This window comes from Triplophysa dalaica, chromosome 24 (assembly GCF_015846415.1).
Source record: "Triplophysa dalaica isolate WHDGS20190420 chromosome 24, ASM1584641v1, whole genome shotgun sequence".
In the NCBI taxonomy this organism is placed as follows: domain Eukaryota; kingdom Metazoa; phylum Chordata; class Actinopteri; order Cypriniformes; family Nemacheilidae; genus Triplophysa; species Triplophysa dalaica.
In genome coordinates this window covers 5585546-5606558 of record NC_079565.1, presented here as the reverse complement: position 1 = coordinate 5606558, position 21013 = coordinate 5585546, and the positions used below count along the sequence as shown (strand labels likewise).

General features: G+C 38.4%; 1 protein-coding gene across 1 annotated transcript; it reads left to right on the top strand.

Moving 5' to 3' along the window:
- The first annotated feature begins 830 nt into the window (after positions 1-830).
- zgc:101566 (Transmembrane protein 263-B-like) lies at positions 831-20345 on the top strand. Its single transcript, XM_056740571.1, has 3 exons — positions 831-978; positions 1379-1481; positions 18584-20345. Exons 1-3 carry the CDS (start codon positions 973-975, stop codon positions 18862-18864), a joined length of 390 nt encoding a protein of 129 aa, XP_056596549.1. The 5' UTR covers positions 831-972; the 3' UTR covers positions 18865-20345.
- The last annotated feature ends 668 nt before the right edge of the window (positions 20346-21013 follow it).

Genomic DNA, 21013 nt, shown 5'->3' with positions numbered 1-21013 from the left:
AATACAAATCTGGTTGAGTCTCAAATGTATTATAATTAAGATAACGTACACCAAGATATGAGAACCCCTATAGACTATTATTTTTTAAGCAGGTCAAGATAAATATGCCCTGCCTTCCACAACATAGCTGAACACAGTTTTATCATCAAAGCTTAATACCTTATGATCTCTGCCCTAAACGTAGAATCACATCGATGTGATTTCCGGCCAATAAAACCCAAATCCACCCGACTTTCACCTCTGGCCCTCTTCTGATGAGCTGATCCATTATTAAGCAATATATGAGACAGTTTGTCAGGACCGCAAGTAGAGATACTGAAGGTCTCTCACCCTTTCTCGTCCGTCATTAAAATCACTGTAATCCTTTGATATAAAACACTGTAATACCCACAGACACAATGCAAAAAAAAAATCCATTAAAAATAGTATTATGAGCCATCATCTGTTTACCATTAAAACCATTACAAAACTCCCTTATGTAGTGTGTTTTGGGCCTTATTCCTTTACGGTTTAATGGTGTGCTATGTGGTACCCATCCACCAGATAACCTCCCACCTAAAGAACCCAACACATTACCAGCAGGGGACATTATAGATTCTACTAAAACCAATACAACTTCCATCACAACCAATAAATCCATTGCTGGTTTCTATCTTTATTGTTTCATCAGCAGGGTAAAATGCCACATTTTATATATGTGAAATGTCTGATCTCATGACCCTTGTAACAATTTGTGGCCTTGCAGAAAAAGATGAGCAAAATCGACACGCCGCTGCCCCCTACCGACCAAATGCTCAGTAACATCACGAACGTTCCGTAAACATCCACGACGTCACTTCCGCTTATATTCGCCTGCAAAACATAGCAAGCGCTGAATTACATCATTTCGTGTAAAAGCGCAATTCCATCCTATAATCGTGTGTTTGATATCCATCAATAGTGCGGAGGTGCCCTGTCTGAAACGCCTCAGTCATGAAGGTGAGTGAGAGTCTGGGTTTGTTGTGTTGTCGGGATGTAACTGTGCCAAACCTGTTATTACCTGTTCTGCACAAACATCCAACGTTGGATGTTGAACATCAAAAGCAACATTGTATTGCGCAATACGTATATTCTTAGTTGGATGTTATTGTGTTTAGGTCGGATGGATGTTATCTTATCTTGATCTGATAATAGACTGTAATGACATTATAAACAGCTTTAGCTGACAATGACTCGGTTCTTTTTTATTTCATTATGCAAACTTCACAATGGCATTATACTTTAGCTTATTGCCGTATGAAAGCTGTGCATTTTTTATGGCTTGAAATGAATGTAAAATGCATTATTGTTGTAATTATTGTAAGCTATTTATTTGGCTATTGTATCATATTACCTTAAGGGCCCCAGTGCAGCAACTGAGGAGATTGAAGAGGATTCTACATCTACAGACCCAAGCAATGAAGAAGAACTTCCACCTTACCTGCGTGAAGAACCACCTGAGGGTATGTTATGGCTTTATGTGAATTTCCTAATATTTTGTTTAATGTAAGCATGTATTTTTTATCTTGAAGGCATTATTTGAATGCATTCTTAAAACATGTTTTTAAACGTGTATAAACACTCTTATAGAACTCTCCAGAATCTTTATAAACAATTTATACATTTTTGTATTATATTATGGTGTTATAAATGCTTATTTTTAATGCTAAAACAATAGATCTATATTTTTTCTTAAATAAGAAGTTGTTCTTTAAGTGTTTCTACAATATCTTTCAAATTGTAGGTGTAGTATAGTTAACGTGTAAGTGTACACATGTGTAGACCTCATACATCCCCTAATATACAAAGTTTGTTCAAAGTACTTAAACGTCAATTTGTATTTTTTTCTGAAAATGTTGCAAAGCATAATTTGTTTGCTGATCCTATTTGGTTTCGAATGCAATTTAAAGTATGACTTTAGTGACAATATTTGTAACAAGGATGTTACTTCAATATGTAATTGCGTGTTATATAACAAGTATACCATTTGAAAATTGATCATTGCATTAGTTTAGTAAAGAGGTTCTTAGAGTTAGAGTTATACTTTATTGTCATTGTTACAGGTCCTGGAGCTCACAATATACAACACACAATAAAATCATAAAAAATGTGTTAATGTTTAAAATATGATTAGAAACAGGTACAATTATTTCTTGTACCGACTCCCTCAGAGTATAATATAACGCTATAACGCTTGGTAGTATTTGATGTATTTGTAAATAAAATGTGGCTTGGATCACTTACTATAGTCTGTGCACTTATTAAAGACCAATGACTCATAAATAGATTGAAGTAATACATATTCTCGTACACCCATAATTTTCATCGCAATTTTACAAGAGTTGCAAGCTGTGCTTTGGATTGTACTGTAAAAGTGCCATACCAAATTTGCATTCCATAATTTCCCAGACTTCCTAAAACTGCTTGATAAAATAACAACAGAATCCCCTGACTTGCTCCGACCAACCTAAGTCTTCTCAAAAAATATAATCGTTGTTGGGATTATAGGTAGTCAATGTGTGCTTTCCAAGTCAATGGGTGATAATGAATAACCACCCTGAAATACTTGTAGGGTTGGGAATTGAAAATCAATTCTAATTTGGAATCGGAATACAAAGGCTAGGAATCCGATTGGAAACAAAAGGAATGGGAATCGGATACTTGGAATTAAAATTGGAATTCCTCTTATTAATTCCTATGTGCATATTTTCAGGAAAATCTGCTGATCTGCTGATATCTCAATAAAAGCCCTATAGCAATATTTGTATTATGGGCAGCATAGTTTAGCTATAGTATTTACATTAAAAAGCACAGGAACCACAAATTAAGCATAGTTTCCTTATAGTTACAGTCTTACCATGATGTAGTTCAACTATGGTATCACAAATTGTATTAAATCAGAAAAAACATGGTTCCATGTGTATATATTCATATGCTTAATGATCATATAGGTTGATATCTACTAAAATACTAAGTTTTCCCCGCATCGACAATAAGCTGATCTGCATTACAAAACTGAAGAAAATTCCTGATTTCAGATTGATATTCTGTTCTCTTTCTAACAGATTTAGTATTACAGTATCATCAGAGTGTTTGATAATATAGTTGTTCTTGTGAATGCTCAAACAGTCATTGGTATATAACGTAAACAAAATGGGAGAGCACACACAACCTTGGGAGCACCAATATTTATTGATTTACCATCAGATAAAGTATTTTTTACCGTCAAATACTGAGTGCGATTTGTTGAAAAAGAAAATAGCCACTTAATAATAATAGGATTCTCCAGACGTTCTTATCCTATAGAACTGTATGTGTTTAATAAGGGATCCACACAAACTGTGCAGTGCTGTTGGCCTCCAGGACCAAGAAAAACTGAAATATCATAAGTTGTCATGAAGACACGATAACATATTTTATTATATGAAGAAATTGCACAGGCTCCCAAATAATACACAATAGTCTTTTTTTTAATGTTGCTGCAGTAAAGTTTAGTGGTCTGCAGAGGGCCACACTGACTTGCGTAAGACAAAACAAGACTCCAATGTGAAACCTTCCTGTCATGAGTGAAGTTAATTCACAGATTGTCAGATTGTCTTTCACCCCTGCGGGTTCCCTTTAGTACACATGGTTTACAAATCTATACGTTGTATAACTAATTTGAGGGCTATTTGAATGCCTTAACTATGAATTAAACTAGCGTACCTAAACATCTTTAAGTTAAACTAGGCTCTTTAGTGCCACACTATGATCAATGCCCTTCCTTTGTTCTCTGCGTTATTTGATCTTAATGTCCAGGGACACCATCACAAAAAACAAAGCTCTCTTGTCCTGACTCTTTATAAACAGTCCATTGGAGGTGTAGGCTCTAATGTATCCGTATACCCGGAAACAATCGCTTTAGCTTAAACTGCCCCATTACGTTCCTGTGAATTGCTTTGGGATCCTTGCCGGCGTTTGGCACCCATCAGCGCATCACAGGTGATTGTGTGATGGCAAATGCCTGTCCTTTGGCTGCCGTCTCATTGCGGAAATAGTTTATTATGTCACTAAGATTCTCGCTTTCTTTGCTGCTGGGAACACGCATAAAAGAATCACCGGATCCATGCTGTGCGCATTAAATTGCTTTGTTCTGATTTGGGGCGTGCGTTTACTTCTAGGCGTCTAAAAAGCATTTCGGATGATTTTAGTAGAAGTGGCAGTCACAGTGAGTGGCATGTTATAGGATATGAGTCTGTAGGTTGGGTTCACAAGCGTATTGAGCCTGTTCACGAGAATTGTTTGAATCAGTCTTGTTATTGCTGAGCAAATAGCAGGTAGGACTGACATTAAAGCAGACTGATCCTAGATGGGTTTTTCAGAAACGTCAAGATCTGCTTTGGGTTTTAAAGTTCAGCATGGCGTGATCTCTGAGGTCCCATTTCTTAATTATGAATGGTTAGCATAACATGTGATAACACCAGGTGGGCCATTCCTAAACTTAGAGGGATAGTTCACCCAGAAAGTCTTTAATCATATATTTACCCTAATGACATTCCAAACATGCATGACTTTCTATCTAATGCGGAACACAAAAAAGATATTTTGAAGAATGTTGGTAACCAAGAAGCACTGGACCCCATTGACTTTCATTGTATGCACACAAAACAATTAAGACATTCCTCAAAATATCTTCTTTCATGATCTTAAATGAGAATATCATTTTTTTTTAACTGCATAACAGGAACATGACACATTTTCAGGTCTCATTCAAGGTTTTAGATGAACAGAATGAGCCCCTTAACAATAAATACACTTTTGAGGTCAGACTTTTTCACAAATGATTTGGAGTTAAGCCAGACTTCCTAACCCACATGCTTATATTCATGTGGAAAAATACAGCCGAATTGGAGCTATCCTCCCCGAGGCGTGAGCGCTACAGCAGACAGCGCACAGTTTTTCTTCTGTTGATGCAACATTTACAAGTGATTTTCTTCTCAGGCTCATGCTGTTACCTCATCTCTAAATGTCAAATGTGAAGATTCTTCGAATGAAAGCCAGAGTTGTAATTTTGGGCAAATTACAGGTGCAGAATGTATACGTTTCACAATTATGTTCTTTGTGTGTTTTAGTGAGAGAGAGAGCGGCAGCAAAATTCAATCAGGTTTAAATTGTCAAACTCTGTCAGTGTGATTGAACTTTATTTTCCAAGCAAACAGGCTGAAACTGATGTAAACCTTGGAAACACAATGCTGTGGAATCCGATCGTGTGCTAATTTGTGTATTTGTTGCTTTGACAGAGACTTACGCAGAGCTCTGACCGATGGTTGTTTTTAGCCATCTAGACCCCTATTTAAGCTTTTTTCCATTTATTGTATATTCGGTTGATCAAAGTATATACATAAATAACCAGCATTTTTGACAGACGCAATCACGGTTCTAACTGGAAGTGTTGAATACAGAAGTCATTGGTAGTTATAGGCTTAGATTATATGCGTATGAGGATTGCCATTTTAAAAACAACCTGAATTTCCATCTTTTTAAAATAGATTATTTAGTACCTGATTTGATTGATCTGACAGATTAAGAAAGGGAATGCCCGACTGCTATTGAGTTTCCCACAAGCTAGTAGTATGGCAAAAGGATGTGTAGATATCATAGACTGTATAAAATATGGATGTGGTGTCTATTACGTCAATCGTTGGTCTCTGAGGAGCTGTTAAATGACGAGATAACTCGTCAATGGTGGGGAAAGAGTTATTATAAATTAAACGGTTGATTTATATAAAGATTCACCCTCCTCACAGTTGTCATGAAGTGTAAAATTAGCTATATAGGATAAAATATTTTTTTGTACCAGGCTGTAAACATGTGTTTTTGGCTGTAAAGTTTAACATGGGGTTCTATGAGATTCTGCTCTCTTTTGGAGCCAGTCTCTAGCTGCCAGTCGATGAATTGCAGTTTAAGTAACTTCCGTGTTGGCTTCAACAGAGAGAACGAAAGATTGCCGCTTGGTAGATATCTATTACACCAGTGCTTCACAATCTGTGGGCACCCCCAGTGGGCAGTAACGGTATTGTAAGTGGTGGCGTGGCTTCGGCTAATTGTATGTTTTTCAAATACAGTGATATTTTTCACTTAAGTGAAAAAAGTTTGATCTGATTATGTCGCTTATGTTACATACTTTGATGTCATTTGGAAATAGTATGCAGTGTTATGATATTTAATTTGATTGGCCAATCAGTGTTGCATGAGTGCTGATGTGTAGTATAAGAACAGTGGAACGTTTCCCTCAGTGAGATTAAGGGAATTGTGAAGGTGCCTCAAATACTCTGTTGCTTGGCAACGCAAAGTTTGACATGTCAAATTCGGAACTGTTTCATTTTTGTGTCCAAATTAACTGGCCAAATTTTGTCTGAGACGTTAGGTTATGTACGCCTTATACATAATATATGACGTCTTGATTCGCCACTAAAAGCTGGCGATACTCAATCAATCTCGCCATTACGTTGAAAAGTACGTCTCAAGTTAATAACGATCAAAAATTGCGTATGATTGAGTTCTTGCGCTTCTACCCTGTTTGCTTGAAGCCGCCCGGGCTGTTCCATCATCCTGACAGATCCGGTGCATGCGAGAGCCTCAATCTGATGTGCTGTAAAAGCATGATGGATGGGCCGTCGGCCAGACGGGGCTCCTCGTGCAACATTCACCTGCGCTTCTGCCTTGCCGTTTTCATTAGGTCTCCGGAGCCCAAGACACAGATCAACATATGCGGCGATCAAAGGGCCCGGGCGCGATGATGGATAGGTTCCAACGTGGACCGAAGCCTGCGGTTAAGTTTTTCGTCTTCAGAATTGTTTATCATAAGCCATGTCTTTAATTAAAGATAGTCAAGCTACGAAAACTTTGAGCCGGGTTGCGTCGGACTACGAAAGGTTTGCAACTACCGTTGAGACGAAGGGGAACGTTAACGGATAGCTCCCTCCAGGTATTATAGACCTCCTTGACGGCTAATTGAATTCTGGGTAATTTAGTGTAGATTTTAGAATGTATAGTTAACTGCTTCTTTTGGACAGACTTGGCACATTGGTTTATTTATTCCATTGCCTGCAAATGTAAGTGCACTTGCTAACCACATCCATCATCATAGATCTAAGTAAAGAACATGTGGCCTTCTTTCTTGTGTTATTTTGGTATTCCCTGGCCAGAGTCCTCTCTAAGCCGATGCCCCCCGAGCCCTCCGACTTTAATGGTTAGAGATGAATGGAACCTGTCCAGTGTAACGAACAACAGATGCATACCAACTAGGCACCTAGACACAAACACACACACACACACAAATAGATATCGTCAATTTACTCTGGACAGTGGCTTTGGGCACTGTCTGTGAATGTGGGCTTATCATGCTTGTCTAAGAGATTCGTCACTTGAATGCGTTGTCACCAAACCAAAAAAAATAAAGCTTTCTGGCCATTATATGCACAGTCATGCCGGGCCGTCTCGCAGACTCAGGACAGACACTTGGAAACCATCGTAAATGATGCGGATCAGCTGGCTTTACGGCCCACCTTATTATCTGTCACAGCACAGGCCAGACCGGAGCTTTCCTCAGAACTTTCTCGCTCTGGTATTTGACTGCTCCTGGGCGAACTTTTTCCGCTTTGTTTCACAGCATCGTTTGTTTTGTGACTCGCGCACGAGTGTGCGTGGCAGGCTGGGAAGGTTATCTGTAAAGAGGACGTATAATGTTTGGAATAAAAGCATATTGATTTTTTTAATCTATGAGATTAGTGACTAAGTGTCTTTTGTCGTGCTGAATTGGTCGCTGTGGTGTAAGGCTACAAGGAAAGTCGTTTTAAAGGTGAACCAGGTCAAAATGACAAGATTCGAAAACCAAATATCTTTTTTTCTGCTGAATAACATGCAACGATAAGTCACGCGTTAAGAAAGCAAACCGAGCGTGTCGGATTTAAGAGGATTTTGTGACAAATTTGCATTAAAACCAGCTATTTTAATGAGCTTTCTTAACCTTACCGATTGTTTTGTGAACAAGTTTGATGAGAAACATTAGATATAAATGTAAATGATCTTTCAGATGAGACGGACATCATTTTAAGAATAAAGATTTGGTGAAAAGAAAAAACTGAATTTGTTACAGTCAAATGGGTAAGTAAAAGTTTGCCTCTGACCGCACGGCGACCGTGCATTTCACCTTTAATTATTTTCTGGCCTGTTACAAGCAGAACTGATTTTTTTTTTCAAAAAGGGAAACATGCATAATGGAGAGTGAAGTGACAGGTTGAGTGAGTGCATCTCACTCCACGGTTGTTTTCAAAGGGCTGACAGTTGCTCTCCGTTGGGTCTTTGGCAAAGAACAATGAAAAACAGCAAGAAGTGTCCTTACCAACTGTAGACTGACTACTAAATTATGACACTTTATTACAGCTTTCTCTCTCTCTCTCTCTCTCTCTCTCTCTCTCTCTCTCTCTCTCTCTCTCAGTCTCTTTCTACTCCTTACTCTCTTCCGACACCTCTCTCTCTCTCTCTCTCTCTATCTCTCTCTCTCTCTCTCTCTCTCTCTCTCAGTCTCTTTCTACTCCTTACTCTCTTCCGACACCTCTCTCTCTCTCTCTCTCTCAGTCTCTTTCTCTCTCCCTCTCTCTCTCTCTGTCTCTCTCTCCCTCTCTCTCTGTCTCCCTCTCCCTCTCTCTCTCTCTCTCTCTCTCTCTCTCCCTCTCTCTCTCTCTCTCTCTTTCTCTCTGATTCTCTCTCTCTCTCTCTCTCTCTCTCTCAGTCTCTTTCTACTCCTTACTCTCTCCCGACACCTCTCTCTCTCTCTCTCTCTCTCTCTCTCTGTCTTCTTTCTTCATAACTACCTCTCAGTCTCTTTCTACTCCTTACTTTCTCTCCCCCAACACCTACACTGTGCCGCTTGTTGTGTAAGGGTAAATCGGGACACCACTGATAGGCTTGTAGGCTGTCCCAGTAGCCAATAGTACAATCTTAAGGTTTTTATTTTCTATGATGTACGCCTACATTAATATGTATTTCATGCAGTGCGAGGCTACTTCAGATGGGAAATACTGAAATACTTTTTAGCTAGGATGATGAAATAAACCAGAGAGCGAGTTAATAAACAAACTAGATTTTTTACTGAACACTGGGAAAAAATATAATATTTCAAAACTTCAGTTCATAAGTGAAATCCAGTCTTTTTAACCTATTAAAATTATATGAAATAAAAATAGTTTTTTCAGTTATGTGAAACACAACTAGATTTTTTTTAAGTAAGTTTAATATCATTTAAGCTAAAGTAAAGTACCTTTTGATTTTTTTGGAAGAACTTTTAAGTATAACAAGCGTAGCTTAGTTTAAAAGCTAAGTTGATTTTTCCTAAAAAAATGTGAAAGTAATAAGGAATTGTCTCCTACGTTTCATTCATTGCTCCTTTGTTTCCACTGTTTCTCGCCAATATTAAACTCGCGCAGCTGGCATCACTGCTGTGACGTCAACTCCAAATTGCTCTATAGGGCTTCGCTAAACGGTAACATCCCAAGTCTTAAGTGTCCACAAAATCGGATTTGTAGGAAAAGTAATTCTTACATTTTTAAGGAAATCTGCATTCCGCAAATAATGCTTACCACAAACAAGTCACAGCTGTTTTGATATTCATATTCCTAACGCAAGGCAGAAAGAAAACCGCAGAGAAACATCTGTCCTCCAGAAATGAAAAAATAATAAGGTTATTTCATGCACGCCTCGCCCCGGTCAGCAAACCTCTCATTGCCGGGTTGTTGCACACTGCTATCATTGCAAATCCCTGCTCGGCAAAACCAAGCATAAACAAAAAAATAATGGGCGGGGGGGGCGTTTGCCTGCACTGAATTATTTAAGGTCTTACCTTGACGATTCTGCACACCATCGGCTTGATGTATTATTCAATAGACATGCTTAAGGGTGGGATGCCTTAAATGAGCGCTCTGCATTCAATGGTCACAGTGTGTCTCCGGTCCAAACATTATGTAGCCTAAACCCTTTGATGTGTGTGATATGAGAAAGCTCAGCGTAAGAGATCTCTACTTTTAAAAGCATGACCCTTTGATATATTTCTCTATGCTTCAAATTCTAGGTTCTCTGTGCTGCTTTTGGAGATAGTGCGGTCCTCTGTACGCTGCTTCTTTCAGGAGACGTTTTTCAGAGGATTGACTTGTCTTTTTGAATCCCCAAAGCACAGGGTCTGACATGAAAAGCAGGACAGGGCACCGCAAGCTCGGTTCTTCTTCAGTAGGCTCAGCGGCAGTGGTTTTTTCACCTCTATCTGTAGCTACTGAAGTGCATGCATGTGCCATCCGCCTGTCAATCACACACTGTAAGGATGAATCCATTGGGGAATATAGATGCCGGTTGAATTATTAGCGCTGGATCGGTCCTTGTTTCTCACATCTGGTATTACAGAGAAATCTGATGTGAGATCAGTGTTGCAACTCTTAACATTAAAAATGCAGGCCGTGGCTTGGGAGTCGCAATCTTGAGCTCTTGGTTACTTAAAGTAGAGCTTAAGTGCCGTTCTTTGGTCATGTAACCAAGATTGAACAGTTATGTCTTGGAAGGAATAAGCGTCAGTTTCATTTACACCTGCCGTTTCGGCGCGCTGTGAACTGGGAACGGCTCGGGTGGAAGCTGAAGCGATAGGTGTCTTAGATAAAGCTGTCTGGGGAACAGATTGGCTGTTTTAAAGGGACAGTCCACCAAAATTGAAAAATCTGTTATTTTCTCAATTCATCAAATTCGTACGTTTCTATCTTCTGTAGAACACCATTGGGTTATAGTTTTTTTTTAGAGGCGCTGCACAAAGGAGTGATGTAAATGGATTGATAAAAGCTTCCATAGCAAATCCGTTGGCAGTCGTTTCTTGTTAATAGTAGATGGTGTACTTTCTTTTTGTGCTTCTGCTTAAACGGCTTTTCTTGTCTCTTATTTTTAAGAAATCGCTACACCAAAACTCATTTGCTCACCCCGAAGCTGATCTTAACCATTTATCACGTTTTCTTCTGTGAAACACAAAAAGACTACAATTTTGAAAGGAATATAATGAAACTAAATAGCGACTGGGCTTTCCAGTCTCCAAAATTACAAAAAAACACGATAAAAGTGTCATGGATAAAGTCGATACTATATTAAGGCTTCTAAAGGCATATGATTGCTTTTTGTGAGAAACGTTCTGAAGTCGATAATACTTCATTTTAGTCGTTTTGGAGCTTGACAGACCCAGTAACCACTTTCTCCGTATGGAAGAGAGCGGGAAGTACGGGGCTGAAAAACACGAGGGCGAGTAAATCCTGACAGAATTGTCATTTTTCGGTGAACTGCTTCAAGTCATTCGTTCTCGGCTGCAGTCGATGGCTCCCATGGTTGAATTTTCATGCTAGCTGTTAAAAATTTTATTTCTTCAGACTCCCAATAGAAACGCTTGAAGCTCTGGCTCCATTAGGAAGTATTTTCTCCAAAAAGTCGTAGTCGTGATTGACTTTGATGGAAAGTGTTTACATAACAGTCTGTTCTCCTTAGTTGGGTTGATGACTCATCCACACAGATACAGACTTTTTTTTGTGCTACATCCACAGTTTCTCATGAGACGCCTCGCAGAGCCACACAGATTCCACTAAATTGAATTACATCCGATAAAAATAACATGTTCTCTGAGCGATGATATTGAGCAAGCGTTGTTCAAGCTTTTCCAAGGCAACTATTCATAAGCAGCAGCTTTTCTGTTCCCAAAAAGGCCACGCTTGTGAATTTTTTTAAAGCTTTGTTACGATTTTCAAGGCGACACCTGTGGACTTCTCTCCCGAGCTCGCTGAAGTGACCGCGCTGGCATTTAAAATAACACAATGGGCCTTGCCATCAATATAAATATCGAAGGCGAACGACACCGGTGACTCACTTGCACACATTACCAGATCCCAGCGCTGCGGTTTGGTGGGAAAATACTTTTTTATCGTTATAGAAGGTAACAAATGCACAATGGCAGGACCGGGATGTACACACGCAAAGGTTCCAGTTTCATGCATGTCGCTCCCAATAGGTCAGACACGGAAGAGCTAGCGCACCCGGTGGAAGCATTGACCTTTTCGATAAGTGGTTCACTGGTGGTTATTTATTTATTTAATGCAGATGTGTCACGGAAACGGGAAAAGGCTACATTTCAGCGAGGTTCTTGTCAGTTCCATAATTGCCAGCGTTTGCCAATGAAAAGAGCTTGAAAGTGTAGCAACGTTGACGTTCTCACATAGGTGGTCTTTGTGAAGCTGGCTTATATAGAGTTTTTGTAGGCCTCTCTGGGCTTTCTTGAATGCGTGAGTATTAAAAAATGCATTAATTTCTTTTTTTTCTATTGCGTGGATGGTTGGAGCATTGTGCTAACAGGATGTTGTTGACTCCATTCCCAGGGAACACGTAGTGATAAAAACATGAATGTCCTGAAAGGAGTTTTGGATATTAGTCTACCAAATGCACTTCTAGGTGTTAAGCTTAATACAAAAAAGAACATTTTACATTAGCCATTGTCTCACGGATTGCAGCCAAAAAATATTGAGTGCATTCACTCCCACATTTATATGTTGTTATCACGTTAGTTTGCAGCGTGTACGTGGCCATTCTGACTGGCCGACGCCTCCTGCGCTAACACCATGTCCGACAAGGTCCAACAGTAATTCAGTACATTCCCTTCCCGCCCGTTCTCTCAAAACCTCATTTTAACTTGACCCTTCATTGTATTTTACCCCAGGCAACTCGGGCACAGGGATTAAAAATAGAGACCTCAGCAGGGAAGGGGCTGACACGGTTCTTGTTGAGGAGAGGAGCGGTGGAGAACAGAATCCCGCTGGGGGTTTTTATCACTGGGGAAGGTCCGATTACCCCCCTACCTTTTCTTGCTCTTTCTTATTTCTTTCTCTCTCTCACTCACGCTCCCTCGCTCGCTGTAAATCCCGCTGCCAAGTGAGGAGAACAATATTTTCACCATTATTTCTCGGCACTACAGAGAGATAATGCGGGTATTGATATGGACCCGTAAATTTACAGAGGCGACAGATTTACGCCGGAGGCTGGCAGCCCACCTCTCGTTCAGGAACATGTTCGGCTTTGATTGGTTGGGAATGGATTCTTGGCTATCCAATTCAGCTTAGGTCAGGCGGGTCTAAATCAAGACGACTATATCACCGGGTTTTAAAGAGATGACAGTTTGGTACATACAGTGGGCTCAATACTACACTTATATGTTTCCCCATCATACCTGCTGCAGATACTTCTTAGGTTGTTGATTTTTGTAAACCATACAATACACAGGGTTAGAATTTTTCAACACATCCTTATGTTTACATGCAAAAAATAAAGTTTGGGACTGTTTTGCTAGGGGTGTAATAATTTTTATTATGTTACTTGTTAGGGAATTGTGGGGTTTAGCTTTTAAGCAATTGGAACGACAGATTTTCACCGGGTGTGTGAGAAAATAAGCCATTTTTCATCATTTAATCGCCCTCATTTCATTCCAAACCTGTATGGCTTTCTTTCTTCTGCAGAACACAAAAGAAGAACGTTAGTAACCAAGCAACACTGACCTCCATTGACTTCCTTTGTATGGACTCAAAACCACTGAGACATTTCTCAAAACATCTTCTTTTGTGTTCCACATAAGAAACTCATACAGGTTTTTGAACAACATAGGGTGAATATTATTTTCTCCCAAAATGTTCTGTAACTTTAATTGAAAGGCAACTGTACAACCTATTTGAGCGTGTTCTTCCTTTTATAAAACACACCGCCTGAGTGGGTTCCTGAGAAGAAAACGCATTATCTGTCTCACTTGTTCGTTCTCAAACTTTATCTGTATTCTCTGCTTGTTGGTTCGCGAATGCAAGTTTGTCGGTGTTATCTAAAGGTCTTATTTGCTGCTGTCCTCGGCAGGATTATAAAGCAACGTTGAGGGCAGAGTGCTGGCAGCGCTGGAACCTATGAGAACGTTCAAGTGCGTCTAGATAATTTTCTCAGCTCGGTCGGCGCACCGTGGAGACCACTTATCTCGCTCGAGGTTGCTCTGTATGGATCCTGTCGCAGACCTCTTCAACCTAAAACTTTATGTATCTAGGATAGCTGTAAGGTTTTTGCTCAAATTGATGTTTAGAATGATTCAGAAGGACTTCCATGATCCCTTGTGTACAATGTAAAAAAAAACAGAGACTAGCTACAGGAGTCAAAATGATTCGATCTTCTTTTGTACGACCATTAAACAGAGATTTGGTGTTTTATAAATGTAGATTGTCAAACTTGAGGAGACAGATTTGGCTCCTTTGAGTTTTTTTGCTCCTATCTGTCAGGTACAACAGAATCTGCACAACTCTATGCTTCTTTGAATGCTTCTGGCTCTTAGAAATGCATGCGAAATACACCATCCTGTCTTTGAATGTTTATTTAACTGTCAAAGTGAGTACAGTAACCTTTGTACCGGCCTTGTAGAGTGGGTTTTTAGCCACTAATGCAAGCCCTCCACAGAGCCCGGCTGCCCTCCGAGAGACTAACACACCTTAGAATATCTTAACCTTTTCATCTAAGCCTTCAAATGTCAGTGTTCTCTTTCCTGCATTTGAAGACAAATTGACATTTTCTCTTTGCTATAGAATTGGATTGATCAAGAAGGTTCCTGTCAAAAAGAATAAATTGGTCATTTCTCCAATAAAATGAAGTTGGGGTCGGTGTATTGTAGTTTTTGTGGCATACTGGGATGGATGATTCTTTAACTGCGCAAAGGATTTGGTGTGGTACTATTAGAAAATGATGTATCTACAACTTAGAAATGCATTGGACTTGAAATAAATAAAATGAAATGGTTCAACCCAAAATGTGACCCTAAACCAGTCTTAAGGGTCAATTTTTCGAAATTGAGATTTTTACATCATCTGAATGCTTAAGAAATTAGCTTTCTTTTGATATATGGTTTGTCAGGAAAAGGCCAACATGTGGCAGAACAACAACTGTTTACAAAGCTGGAATCTGAGGGTGCGAAAAAGCAAAATATTGAGAAAATTGCCTTTGAAGTTGTTCATCACAGGCACTGAAGCAGGCCATCCACTCACAAAAATAAAGTTTTTTATATATTAACGGTAGATAATTTATAAAATATCTTCATGGAACATCATCTTTACTTAAGATCCTAATGATTTTTGGTATAAAAGAAAAATCTGTCATTTTTACCCCTACAGGTATTTTTGGCGATTACTAAAAATATTCCCGTGCTACTTAAGAGTGGTTTTGTTGTCCAAGGTCACGAATGTAAAATTCATTCATCGTTTACTCACCCTCGTGTCATTTCAAGCGTTTCATGACTTTCTTCTGCAGAACACAAAAGAAGATATTTTGAAGAATGTCGGTAACCAAACAAAACTGAACACATTGACTTCCATTTATGAACCCAAAACATTCTCAAAATATCTTTTGTGTTAAGGATTTGAACCGGGTGAAGGTAAATAAATGTTGATTTTTTTATTTTTGGGAGTTCTACCCCTTTAAACGGTCACATGATGCTGTCAGATACCAAATACAAACTACAACTTCTCCCCAAATTGCATTTACAATGGAAATCTATGGAACATGTATGGCCTCAAAACTCCCTAGCAGTTGACGTGAGACCAGTGTGAAGGATCTTAAAAATATCTTTGAGCTAAATATTACATTTTTCAACATTTAATGACTCCGTAAACCTAATAACGTTTGCTCGATTGGCACAGAGATACGGAAAGAGATGTTATGTGGCCATCTGCAAAGTAGGTTACTGTGTACGTATATGGAGCAAATGCTTCCCACAGGTATTGCGGTGAAAGAATCGTCCCAGTCCGGGATGCTTATTGTTCAAAACACCATCAGGTCTGGCTTCCATATCCTATTTATGTTGCCAGATTACATCTCATAGTCATTGTTGTCACACAGTGTTGTTGATAACAGTAATTCAATATTTGCTTCCTAACTCTATGGACCGGAGGTTATCTATAATAAAGGGTTATAATCAAAACCATTTGATAAACAAGCCATGTTTGCGTCCTCTTAATTAAGGTGAACTTGGTGTCACAAAATGGCACTCACGGTTTGGTTTTATGCAACGGGGTCACTGCGCCTGTTGTTCACAGTGGTTTACAGTTTGTGTAAAAACTTAAATACTGTTTAAAACAATAATACAACAGTTGCATTCGGTTTTTGCAACAGTTAATGTAAGAATACATTTCTGAATGATTTACGCATAAATTAGTGTTACACGAATGCGCACAGAGCTGAATATACGCAAATCGTCAATTTGCCAAAATGTGAGAAGAGATTTCCAATTCGTGTAGCGTATGAATGGAACAATTTACGTTAGAATGAATTTCAGAACGATTAACATAGATATTGCTTGTCATGTAAATGCTACAGTACACATAATGATTATTATAACTATTCACGCAGAAATAGTCTCATTGTAGCTCATGAATAACAGCCATAATAGGAAGAACCGTGAATTTGGCCTTGTTATAAATTCGAACCAAACCATGAACTTGAAATTGTGTATTTCTTCTTTTATTGTCCCAGTTTAAAGCGTTGGAAACAATGGCACAAGAATGTAAATTAAAAAATAATCACATTTCTTTTTTTTTAAATACGCTTCACCGATTTCACTCAGTCAAGCTTAGTGCGCAAATGGAATATTTCCGAAAGTACCGCAGCGCCTTGAGGTTTCATACCGTGGAAAGCGTAATTACCTCTCCCCAGGCCCAGACGCCGCACGCTCCTTCTTAATTGCACGAGCGGATGGGAAACTGTATATGTGGAGGTGTTTCCCACCAACGCCGTCCGTTAACCATCATTATCGTTGACCACCTCCACCGCTGTGAATCTTCTCATTTAGGGTGATAAATACATACCTCTCCACACTAAAAATAGGCCTGGAATCAATATTTCAACCAATTTCTACACTTCATTACCTCAGATATTCTTGCTTAATATTGAGTCACTCATACCACACCGGCTCCCTTGGGAATATCACCTTGTCGCATTTCTAAAGCGTTTCACAGTAAGGCTGTTTTTGTTTACCTCAGCGTGCTGTCGTCTATGTGCGTGCACGTCCTCGTGCGTGTCAACTACACGTGGGTTGACCTTCAGTGTTTCGCGAGCACGCTGAAATTTTCCCTCCGCCGTCCCGCGGGACTCATCTGAAGATGAGCCGCTTGTCATTTACCGGCTTCTCTGTGGAGCATCGATTCACGGGGGAGCTCATCACGCAACCCAGGCACGCGGTCCTTGACAGTATTGATTGAATGTAAAAGATATAATTTCTGTTCGTAGTCCGCAGAGTATTACGAGTTGTGTAAATGCTAGTTGTCCAGAGGAAGAGCCTTTTTTTGTTTTCTGCAAGATGAACAGCAGTAGAGGAAGATGGTGCCACATGTGTGCGCGCGTGTCGGAGGACATATCATCTAGTGTATTACTCGGCGTGTCACGTTTGTAGATGTGTGCTGATTTTAGATTGCTCCCCTGAAGCTTTCAGGTTCACTTAACAACGGGGAGATAGAAAAGCAAGGCTTACATAAATACTATTATTTTTCAGTGAGTGTCTTGAAAGGCTTGATTTCTAAATCATGGCTTTTAGGACGAGTTGCGTGAATGAGAAATTGCACTGACAGAGGTTATAATTATATTTGCCTTGGATTGATGTGTAAAACTGTTTTTGTGATCTTGGCATTTTCTTGAGAAAATAAACAAAAATAATGTAAGTACCTTTTTGCTGACAATTTACGAAGTACTCTGTGTGGATTTTATTGCATTAATATGCAATCTATGTGATTACTTCCTATGTGACTTGACCTCTATGAGTCTCTATGAGAGATCTTTGATATTTTTATCCCTAAATAATTTAAATTATAACGAAATACATGTCATAATTAAAAAGGTAACAATGTGATTTTTTACGATAAAAATGATTTGTTATGTTTTACCTTTTTTAGGGATAAAAATCAGTTCAATAGTAATTGTGCCAAAATATAACTGGGATATTATTCCAGTAGTTCATTGTTTTAGCGATTAAAAATGATTTATTATAATTAAACTTTTTAGGGGTAAACATAACTTAAATGTAACTCTTAAATTTAACTATAATATTTAACGTTCCCATACTTAAATTTTTTAGAGAAGAAATATTTACTATTTTTCAACTTATTTACAGCTAAAAAAAATAACTTCAATAGCAATAATAAGTAGTTATATTGCTAAAAAGGGTAACTATGGGATTTTTCGTTCCCATAGTTACATTTTTTGCAATATTATTTAGTATTTATGAACTTATTTATATACCAAGTAAAAATCACAATTCAAGTTGTTAATAAAGTGATCATAAACAAATTAAAAAAACTGTCAACGATATTTCTGTTACGCAAACAAAGTTATATATCAGTGGCAAGTTTCTTTAAAAACTAATAGCCATTTTTCACAAATGACAGCAGTGCTATAAAAGTATTGTAACACTGTAAAAACTGTTTACACTTCTGATGAGACTAATCTTTTTCAGACTTGGAAAAGGATCACCCTAAAAATCAAGCAGGAGTTGTCTGGAGAGTTACGGGCGGACTGTTTAACCTCACCAAGGGAGCGGTGGGCGCCACACTCGGGGGAGTGGCCTGGGTGGGCTGCAAGAGCTTTGAGCTTACCAAGACGGCCGTGACGAGCGTTCCCGCAGCTGGAGTGGGATTGGTTAAAGGTGGTGTCTCCGTGGTAACGGGAGGGGTCGGGGCAGTGGGCTCTGCAGTGGCCGGTAAAGTTACACCAAAGAAAAAAGACAAGTCGGATTAGATTGTCTGCTCTCTCCCACCCTCAGTCTGATTCAGTGTGGTGATGGATGTCTGAGTGGTCTGTTCTCACGTTCTAGGGGTTTGGAAAGCGAGTGGCTGATTCATTTAGCCCTTTGGGAAAAGTGCTGTTTTACATGTATCTTTGAACAATTGTTCCTTAGTAATTGCATTGCAGAATATCAGTACTAACATAATTTGACCAACATTAGAAAGTTGCTGATATGTGGGATCTTTTGTTTGTTTGTTTTTAATTTAATTGTTTGTCTGAATTATCGGTACAGAGAAATGTTTAGGTTTAAGGTTGAAGACCTGAAACTTAAATAGTTTTTTGGTTAAAATGTTACCATTCAGTACTTGTGTACGTTTCAAACACTCCACACAAACACAATTGCTTATTTGTGTATTCAAGGCAAGCACATGTCACATTTCCTAGAATTGTGAGCAAGAATTATTATTTAATTGAATATAAATGTAACACTAAATTACCCACTTCATTTAATAATGTGGGATTTAGACTATGTACTTTTCTAACGTTCTTTTGTTTGACATTGGCCATGTCAAACAAGCTTTATATATATAAGCAACCATGCAGCTTCTACAGATTTCATTTGGCTGATTTATTTTATTTTTAAAAAGCACACATTTTCATTTAGATCATGGTCATTTCTCAACGGCAACGATTCGAGCTGTTTGCTTGCTATAGTTTTTTACCTTGAAAAAATACATCATTAATGATGAGTCTCCTGTGCGAATGGTCAATTTTATATGACAAGACATTGAAATTGAATCTGTTTCCAGGAAACAAGCAAATAAATTATTACAATGTGAAAAGGATGCTTCATACAGGGGAACAAACGTGGCTTAAAAAACTCCACATTTTCTTCAGTCCATCTAATTTTTTTTTAAAAGACCACATTCTCAGTTTGTGAAGCATCACTTATAGCTCATTTGAGATGTTGTTTTATTGGCCTTTCATGTGCCTGAATGTCTTGGGAGTTTTAAAAGCTTACCGTGGAGTGTTTCAGAACAGTACGAAATAACCACAGATGTATTTTCCGCTTTACATTTACTGCCGTTTACATAATAGAGCTATCACAGTCGGAAATCGTGCAACTTGAGTTTTTGTTCCTGTGTTTCTGTGTTTTCATAGCGTTTGTCTCCTTTGTATTTATGCAAATATCTCATATGGCGTATTATTATAGTGTTGCAATGCATGCATGAAGTTGGAGCTTTCACTGTACAACATGCTGCATTACTTAAAACATGCTGTTAATTGTGACTGTATTTTTCATTTTTATATTTAGTTTTTTTCCTGTCCTGTTTTTGCTTTCGTACTTTCTTGTAGGTACCCTTGTCTTGAAGATGCTGTTATATACTGGACTTTTAAGACCAAGTAGATTTTGTCTATAATAGAACTATTTTTGCTAAATTGATGATGTATTCAACAAATAAAGCATTCTGTATTTTAGAACAGTTTGGGCGTTTGATTTTTCTTAGTGAGGCATACTTTTGTTCGGTTGTAGTAAAGACAAGAATAGAAGTGAATATCACACAATGATCTGGCACCGGTACAGGTGGAGATATTTCAAAACCATTGATCCATTATTCATTTTGAACTTCAATCATTTATATAACATTAAACGCACTTGAATGCATTAGCAGACTGGATCTGGATTACATAAGTAGTTTATACAAAGTAAGTGGCCACATCATTCAGGTCAAATGGTAAAATTATCATTTATTGTTGTTTCACTTTTACAAGAGAAACATTTTAACATAATTTATTTCTATGTAAGTGATACATTTCACATTATAATAATAGGTTATATAAATAGGTTGTAAGTAGAGATGCAATACTAAATTTCTCTACTGAAACCGATTTTTCAGAGTGATATCTGACGATATTGAAGATTTAAAATATATATTTTTTAACTTTCTGAATGTTATTGATAATATGGTGACTATAAATATTGAACATCAAACTGGTGATGTTTCTTAACATTTTCTATATACACAGCACAAATTCACTCTTGGCTGAAAAATAGCTTTCAACGGCCGATACCGATTATTGGCCGATATATCGGTGCATCTCTAGCTGTAAGATAAGAGATGTTTCCTACCTATTCTTTCACAGCAGCTTACTATAGCTT

Bases quoted from the DNA above. Each gene is read 5' to 3' on its own strand.
- zgc:101566 (XM_056740571.1), top strand. The intron at 1,482-18,583 runs GTATGTTATGGC...AATCTTTTTCAG, and splicing joins GCGTGAAGAACCACCTGAGG to ACTTGGAAAAGGATCACCCT.